The 8,946-nt window shown below is 41.6% G+C and overlaps 1 protein-coding gene across 1 annotated transcript; it reads left to right on the top strand.

Annotated features, from left to right (window-relative positions):
• The first annotated feature begins 2,939 nt into the window (after positions 1-2,939).
• On the top strand, positions 2,940-8,488 carry LOC143863330 (uncharacterized). The gene is made up of 3 exons (XM_077374015.1): positions 2,940-3,149; positions 7,154-8,206; positions 8,481-8,488. The coding sequence occupies exons 2-3, from the start codon at positions 7,225-7,227 to the stop codon at positions 8,486-8,488; spliced, it is 990 nt and encodes a 329-aa protein (XP_077230130.1). The 5' UTR covers positions 2,940-3,149; positions 7,154-7,224.
• Positions 8,489-8,946: the final 458 nt, after the last annotated feature.

Here is an 8,946-nt window from a genome sequence, read left to right as displayed (position 1 = left end):
CATAACTCTCAAAATACTTGGAGTTTTTCATCTCCGTTTCTTTCGTTTTAAACTACACTTCGATTCCTTCGAAATGAAACTAATTTCAATGAGTTAAGAGTTAAATTTAGAGAGTTATGGTCAATCAATCGGAGGTAGGTCAGTAAATTGCTAAACCAAAGCGCGAGTCTAACTATTTCCATCATAACTCTAAAAATACTTGGAGTTTTTCATCTCCGTTTCTTTCGTTTTAAACTACACTTCGATTCCTTCGAAATGAAACTAATTTAAATGAATTACGAGTTAAATTGAGAGAGTTATGGTCAATTAATCGGAGGTAGTTCAGTAAATTGCTAAACCCAAGCGCGAGTCTAACTATTTCCATCATAACTCTCAAAATACTTGGAGTTTTTCATCTCCGTTTCTTTCGTTTTAAACTACACTTCGATTCCTTCGAAATGAAACTAATTTCAATGACTTAAGAGTTAAATTGAGAGAGTTATGGTCAATTAATCGGATGTAGGTCAGTAAATTGCTAAACCAAAGCGCGAGTCTAACTATTTCCATCATAACTCTCAAAATACTTGGAGTTTTTCATCTCCGTTTCTTTCGTTTTAAACTACACTTCGATTCCTTCGAAATGAAACTAATTTCAATGAATTACGAGTTAAATTGATTGAGTTATGGTCAATCAATCGGAGGGAGGTCAGTAAATTGCTAAACCAAAGCGCGAGTCTAACTATTTCCATCATAACTCTCAAAATACTTGGAGTTTTTCATCTCCGTTTCTTTCGTTTTAAACTACACTTCGATTCCTTCGAAATGAAACTAATTTAAATGAATTACGACTTAAATTGAGAGAGTTATGGTCAATCAATCGGAGGTAGGTCAGTAAATTGCTAAACCAAAGCGCGAGTCTAACTATTTCCATCATAACTCTCAAAATACTTGAAGTTTTTCATCTCCGTTTCTTTCGTTTTAAACTACACTTCGATTCCTTCGAAATGAAACTAATTTCAATTACTTAAGAGTTAAATTGAGAGAGTTATGGTCAATTAATCGGATGTAGGTCAGTAAATTACTAAACCAAAGCGCGAGTCTAACTATTTCCATCATAACTCTCAAAATACTTAGAGTTTTTCATCTCCGTTTCTTTCGTTTTAAACTACACTTCGATTCCTTCGAAATGAAACTAATTTCAATGAATAACGAGTTAAATTGAGTGATTTATGGTCAATCAATCGGAGGTAGATCAGTAAATTGCTAAACCAAAGCGCGAGTCTAACTATTTCCATAATAACTCTCAAAATACTTGTAGTTTTTCATCTCCGTTTCTTTCGTTTTAAACTACACTTCGATTCCTTTGAAATGAAACTAATTTCAATGAATTAAGAGTTAAATTGAGAGAGTTATGATCAATCAATCGGAGGTAAGTCAGTAAATTGCTAAACCAAAGCGCGAGTCTAACTATTTCCATCATAACTCTCAAAATACTTGGAGTTTTTCATCTCCGTTTCTTTCGTTTTAAACTACACTTTGATTCCTTCGAAATGAAACTAATTTCAATGAATTACGAGTTAAATTGAGTGATTTATGGTCAATTAATCGGAGGGAGGTCAGTAAATTGCTAAACCAAAGCGCGACTCTAACTATTTCCTTCATAACTCTCAAAATACTTGGAGTTTTTCATCTCCGTTTCTTTCGTTTTAAACTAAACTTCGATTCCTTCGAAATGAAACTAATTTCAATGAGTTAAGAGTTAAATTGACAGAGTTATGGTCAATCAATCGGAGGTAGGTCAGTAAATTGCTAAACCAAAGCGCGAGTCTAACTATTTCCATTAACTCTCAAAATACTTGGAGTTTTTCATCTCCGTTTCTTTCGTTTTAAACTACACTTCGATTCCTTCGAAATGAAACTAATTTAAATGAATTACGACTTAAATTGAGAGAGTTATGGTCAATCAATCGGAGGTAGGTCAGTAAATTGCTAAACCAAAGCGCGAGTCTAACTATTTCCATTAACTCTCAAAATACTTGGAGTTTTTCATCTCCGTTTCTTTCGTTTTAAACTACACTTTGATTCTTTCGAAATGAAACTAATTTCAATGAATTACGAGTTAAATTGAGTGATTTATGGTCAATCAATCGGAGGGAGGTCAGTAAATTGCTAAACCAAAGCGCGAGTCTAACTATTTCCATCATAACTCTCAAAATACTTGGAGTTTTTCATCTCCGTTTCTTTCGTTTTAAACTACACTTCGATTCCTTCGAAATGAAACTAATTTCAATGAGTTAAGAGTTAAATTGAGAGAGTTATGGTCAATCAATCGGAGGTAGGTCAGTAAATTGCTAAACCAAAGCGCGAGTCTAACTATTTCCATCATAACTCTAAAAATACTTGGAGTTTTTCATCTCCGTTTCTTTCTGTAGACACCCACATTTTGCTTTACTTTAACCAACAATAACCTAATATATTGATCCATCCTCAAATTTTTTGAAAAAAACAAAATGATAAAGAGATGTACCTGGTGAGATGATTAGATCCGAAAAATTGAAAAATACCCTGATTAGTGAATTTAGTGTGTTAAATCCATGTGAGAACCCCCTCTATCATTGATTTATATGTTTTAGGTCATTAATATCTTGATCTGACTTTACGGATCATCAATCGGGACAAAATAAGCTAGGGTCACTTCATAGCCCGGACCCTGATTCCATTCCGAGACCCGATTTCCGTAAATCGTTAGATCAATGACAGATCTTGACCTGGGTCTCACCATCCAAAACCACCTAACCTCTCCTCTCATCCTAACCATCCAAACCTCACCTAACCTCACCTAACCTCTCCTCTCATCCTAACCACCCAAACCTCACCTAACCTCACCTAACCTCACCTAACCTTACCTAACCTCACCTAACCTCACCTAACCTCCTATCCCATTCTCCTATAAATACCCTCTCATCCCACCATCCAAGAGAAGAAGAAAAAGAATCCCTCTCTTAGAAAATTCATCCCTCTCCCTCATCTCTTCAAGGGTTCGGCCATCCTTGTCGGATCGGGTGATACGTTGGGTGATATATATCAAAAGCAGTCATTATCAAGCAAGGAATCATCTTCAAGGAATTAACATCAAAGAAAAATCAAACACAAAGTGGGTTTTCAAAGAGGTAGGCATTTATTTCAATTCTATGTAGGGTCTGTTTTCATGCATATCTTTTACTTTAAAAGAAAAACCATGTTAGGAAGCATCTGGGATCAATCTTTACTCATTCTTCTTGATGGTAGACTTTGAAGTTATACATGTTTCCCTCTTCTCTTAACCCATCTTATCTTCATTTTTATTTTTCCCTAATGGTTCACACCCTGGTTCCCCCTGGTTAGCCTCTGGTTAGACCCTGGTTGCACCCAGGTTCGTTGCTGGTTGCACCCAGGTTCGATACTGGTTCGCACCCTGGTTCCCTGCTGGTTCGCACTCTGGTTAGACCCTGGTTGCACCCAGGTTCGTTGCTGGTTGCACCCAGGTTCGATACTGGTTCACACCCTGGTTCCCTGCTGGTTCGCACTCTGGTTAGACCCTGGTTGCACCCAGGTTCGCTGCTGGTTGCACCCAGGTTCCCTGCTGGTTGCACCATGGTTCCCCTGCTGGTTCGCACCCTGGTTCCCTGCTGGTTCGCACTCTGGTTAGACCCTGGTTGCACCCAGGTTCGCTGCGGGTTGCACCCAGGTTCCCTGCTGGTTGCACCCTGGTTTCCCTGCTGGTTGCACCCTGGTTCCCCTGCTGGTTCGCACCCTGGTTCCCTGCTGGTTCACACTCTGGTTAGACCCTGGTTGCACCCAGGTTCGCTGCTGGTTGCACCCAGGTTCCCTGCTGGTTGCACCCTGGTTCCCCTGCTGGTTCGCACCCTGGTTCCCTGCTGGTTCGCACCCTGGTGCACCCTGGTCCGCACCCTGGTTTGTACCCTGCTTCCTCCTAGTTAGACCATGGCTAGTCTCGGGTTTGCTCCTAACTTAGACCCGACTCACTTGACCCTAACCATTAACCCAATCCAACCTAACCATTAACCACACCTAAACCCATACCCATAAGCCTTAAACCCTATAACCATAGCCACACATCATACACCACATGCCTTTCATTCATCCACCCAACAGTACCCTCATACACCCCTACAATAGACCCGGCCAACCCAGTTAACCCGGCCATCGGGCCCATTCGGCCCAATTAATTCATTCCCCTTAAGAGCCACTTTGCCCTATTGGTTCCTAAGATACTCCAACCACCCAAACCTCAAGCCGCACCCCAATCCACGCTCAACCAGTTCCAATCCAGTCTAAGCCAAGTCAACCCGCACTTGACCTTGACCATTAACCCAATCCAATCCAACTCAACCATTAACCCCACCTAACCTGACCCTAGCACAACTCAACCGAGTCACATCAACCCAAGCCATACCTTTGTCCACTCACTGAGGCACACCATTTATCCATAAATCTGGTTACATTAAATCTAACCCAGCCAGGCCACCTGCAGCTTAAGTCAAATCGCCCCAATACAATCCATCCAAGTGGGATCCCAACCCAGCTCAACTGAGTCAACTCTAGCCAACCTCCCTAGTCGAGTTGACCCAACTCTCTAGTCGAGTATGCTCAACCTCTTTAACCGATTGGACTCTCCCCTTAGTTGACTCAATCCAATTCCTTAATCAACCCATCCCAATGCAACCGAGTCGCATTCGACCAAGTTGCGGCCTTCCATGTCACAACCGAGTCATTCCCCTATTCTACTAATGCCCTTTTACACCTAATAGAACTTCCTCCCTTTTGCCTAACCAAGTCATATCCCAACACAATCTGAGTCGCATGTCTGAATCCATTTGACCGAATCTCATAAGCCCGCCCATTTTGAATTCCCAAAATTCAAACCCTTGATGATTCCTATATGCTCAATTCTTTGATGCAAATTCCCAATTCCAAAATCCCATTGCTAAATCAATGTTTCTGAATCTCAAGTCCAATGCTCAAATACAAACCCGATTCCTGATCCAAATACCAATCCTGTTTTCCAAAATCCAAGCAACCTCCCCAGCGGAACTACGTGTGGCTTGATCCCCATCGCGGGGTACGTAGGCAATTTGGCACTCCCAAGTTCAGTCGCACCTTTCTCTATCTTTCTCATTCCCTCACACTATTTCATCATCTCTTCCATTTTTTTTTTCACTAACCTCGAGAATTTAAATCGATTTGTCTTGTGTCTTTCGGAACCGTTGGATCACGGTTTCCGTCGTAAGGACCCTTAGAGCCCAATTTAGGAACACCGGTGTCGTGTCGTATCCTAAGTTTTAGAGAGTCCTAGAGTTAGGAGTCCAGCCTCATCACGGACGCTTGCTATGTAATAGCAACCGTGCCATAGGTCTAGTTACACTAGTCACCCAATCTTTTCCTAGGACAAGCCTAGTAAACTAGGATGTAAGGCAAACCTGCATTAGTCTAAGGGACCATTTGCATTTAGATGAGAATCATATAGCATCTTAGATGAAATCCTAAGATAATAAAATCCTCAACTTGAATTAAATAACTTCTCCTAAAACTGTTGAAACAGTCAATCCCGTCTAGGTCGGTGTCTTAGTTGAGTTAGGCATATGTAACTTAGCTTAGGTGCACCGAACTACGTCGACTCTGATCCCAGTGAGGCTTGGGTACGTAGGCAGCTTGGATGTCTGACGGCATACCACCCGCGAGTCGGCACCACAACAAATTGTGGTGTTTTGGATATTAATTTTCTTGTAAATGCTTAATCAAATCATTTAGGGCTTTCCATGAAATTAGAATTCTAGGAGAACTTTCACTTAGAATGAATCCAGACAAATTAATAAATCAAGATACACATCTAGGATTCACATTGAAATTAGATCATAGGATGCATGTCACTTAGTTCGCACATTAACATAGAGTTGAATGAGCCATTTAAAATAAATTTAAAAAGTTAGCTTTTGGAATCGAAGGCCGATTATCGGGCAGGAATGGTGCATGTGGCGGATAACTCCCCATACCTTCCATTCTCGTAACCAGGTAGCGAGTCTAGATTTCTGGTTAATTTCGGGTCCTAGATCCCACATCTAGGTGGCGACTCTGTCAGTCTCTTTCGTGTGGAATTCGGATTGCCTTAGTGATCCCAAGTTCACATGAAAGACGAATTCAAATCAACAATTAAATGCACACGCCAATCGCGTGGGTACGGGAGACCAAGAGAGAGCGCGTGGCGGCTCGCGCCCCACCCCTCTCGCGGGATCGGGTACCACAGTTTGGCGACTCTGCTGGGGACCACCTAACTTCATTAAAATTTCAAAAGATAATTCATTTGAATTTAATTTAATTGGCTCATAAAAACTCTATACTTGTTAGATTAGTTTGTCTTGTTTTATTTTCTCATCACACTTTACTCAAACTTAATCTAACAAAACCTGAAGGCATCATAGATTGCGCAAACATATTGCACACACTTACATCACTTGCATCTAAACTCTGCATCTCACGTGCACACACGTCCTATTTTAGGAACCCGGAGTGTTATCTAGCATGGTTGACTGGGATTTCATCACCTGGTGCCTCTGTGCTAGAGAAGCATTCCACCCTTAGCCTAGTACCTTTATGGTACGTAAACGGATCTCTTGTTCACGTACTGATACGCCGGACACTGGTACAGTATATCGAACAGGGATTCGCGCTAAGGGAACTCTTGGCCTTACCCCTAGATTAACCCACACATGCATGTAGTATACGAACACATGTGTATCACGTGTGTGAGCCTAGTTTAGGATATCCTACCTATTTGTGTCTAGATTAGGCCGTAGACCATCTTCCAATGGCTACGATCGGTCCTAGGTACACGAACAAAGTCATGAGTCGAGATCCTCTCTCCACTCCGCTTGATTAGGATTAGGGTTGATGCCTTCAGGTCACACTGTTAAAATGTGCGAGATTAAAAAAAAAAATTTCCTTTAGGGGTTAGGATATAAATCCTATCATTTCCAAAGATCTCATAGGATTAGTCATTCTTGATCTATCCGTTGAAAGCAATCTTATGCTATCTCATCTAATCTTTCGATCGTATGCCTTTCATTCTTCTATCGTATGATTCGATCATGTATTCATACTTTCCTTGTACTGGCAGGAACTTATCCCAATCTCGTGTTCATGTAATCCTGATCATTCTTATATCCCTTCTCTTGGCTTACGGGCACTATGTCTACTCGTACAATTCTTGATTGGATCCGTGGTACATTAAGAGAATCCCATATCTACGCCATAAGTGAACAAGAGAAAAATCTCTTCGGCTACGTGGCAACCATCAAGCTCGATTGGGGATTGCTCTATGCCGCATCAGAGTGTTGGGATCCCGATCATCATGTCTTCCGTTTTGGCAACCAAGAAATGTGTCCCACCTTTGAAGAATGGTGTGCCTTATTGGAATATCCTGTGGATGGCCCTCTAGTGAAGCCATCCTGTGTTCCAGATTATCGTCCTTTGTTCCTTTGCTTGATGGATAATCCAGATGAATCCATGAACTCTTTCATGAAAGGCCAAGAAGTGTCCATGCAGCGACTGATTGACATTTACCCTCCTGTTGGATACATTGGTGCTGTTGATATTCAAAAAGCTCGACGGCGCGCTTTGAGATTCTGCTCCTTTGCTAGGTTCCTCACTGTCCAGCCTTCTCGCTTTGCGTCAGCTGTTCTTCTGGACCTCGTTGATCAAATGGATCGTGGCGCCAATCCAATTCCTACTATGCTTGCAGAAACTTTCAATGGATTGGATGATATGGCTCACCTTCGTGCCAGTTCAGGTCCAAGCTCTTATATTCGCTCTTTCGTTGGGTCTTTCTCAGGATGTCCTGCATTACTTCAAGTGTGGTTATGCCACAAGCTAAAAATTGCAGCTCCTGTCCATTTTGATCATACGTTATACACCTTCAGTGAATGGCGTCATGATGTTTCTTTCGATCATAAAAGCGATTGGGTTGAATGGTTAAATTCTCGCCAAGAAGATCAGATTTATTGGCAAATTCCCGGAATCCAAGAAGCTGTCTTCAACACCGGAGAAGCTAACTACGTTCGCCTTCTTGGTCTCAAAAAGACTTCCTTTTATGTTCCTGCCAGGATTCAGCGTCAGTATGGAAGGGAGCAATCCATTGTGCCTCCCCTTCATCATTTCTATCCGCCTGAGGGTCTCAAGCCCAAGATTGTCAAAGCTGTTTCATCTGCTTGGGATGCAAGAATCATCAAACCTTTAAAGGAGTCAGTTGAGGAAGATTGTCGTCCGAAGAAGAAGTCTAAAAAGAATGCTTAGTTCCATGTTTATCTTTGAAAGATTGAACCATGTACTCAAATTTTAATGATTGATCAATAAAGTCCATCCTTCTCTTTCATTATCTTTGTCTATGTGTGCATCATCGTCTATTCTTCTCTCTGATTTTAAAATATGTCTTTCGGATATTACAGGGCAATAAACATCATAGCTAACCCTAATACTCCTTGGGTTCGGGTCTCTTCGCGGTTAGAGAGGAAATCTGTTTCTCCGCCACCTTCTCTAAGAACCCCAGCATCTCCTTCTTTCCCGTCCTCATCCTCACCAATGGCAGACAACCAAGATGGTCTTCCACCCGCTGCTATTACCGATACTCTTACCTTGATTCTCCAACAGCTTCAAGAACTCAAAGAAGAAAACCGAGTTATCAAGGCTCAGCTTTCTGAAAAGTTGGGACCGTCGTTGTCCAAGGATAAAGGGCCTATGCGCCAAGCAGCTACTCCAGTAGCACCTGCCCAAACAGTGTTCATCAATATCCCTGATAAAGTCGAAGAAGACTTAGAAAAAGAGCAGTACAGCGAGAATCACAGTAGGCCTTCTCAGTCCATGGTTGATAAGTCTGTTATGGAGAAATTAGAGACTCTTACCAGGAAAGTTCAA

This window comes from Tasmannia lanceolata, unplaced genomic scaffold, assembly GCF_043159265.1.
Source record: "Tasmannia lanceolata isolate RefF3 unplaced genomic scaffold, GAP_Taslan_0.1 ptg000044l, whole genome shotgun sequence".
Taxonomy (NCBI): Eukaryota; Viridiplantae; Streptophyta; class Magnoliopsida; order Canellales; family Winteraceae; genus Tasmannia; species Tasmannia lanceolata.
Note: the sequence above shows the minus strand (reverse complement) of the source record. Positions and strands in the feature narration are given on the sequence as shown.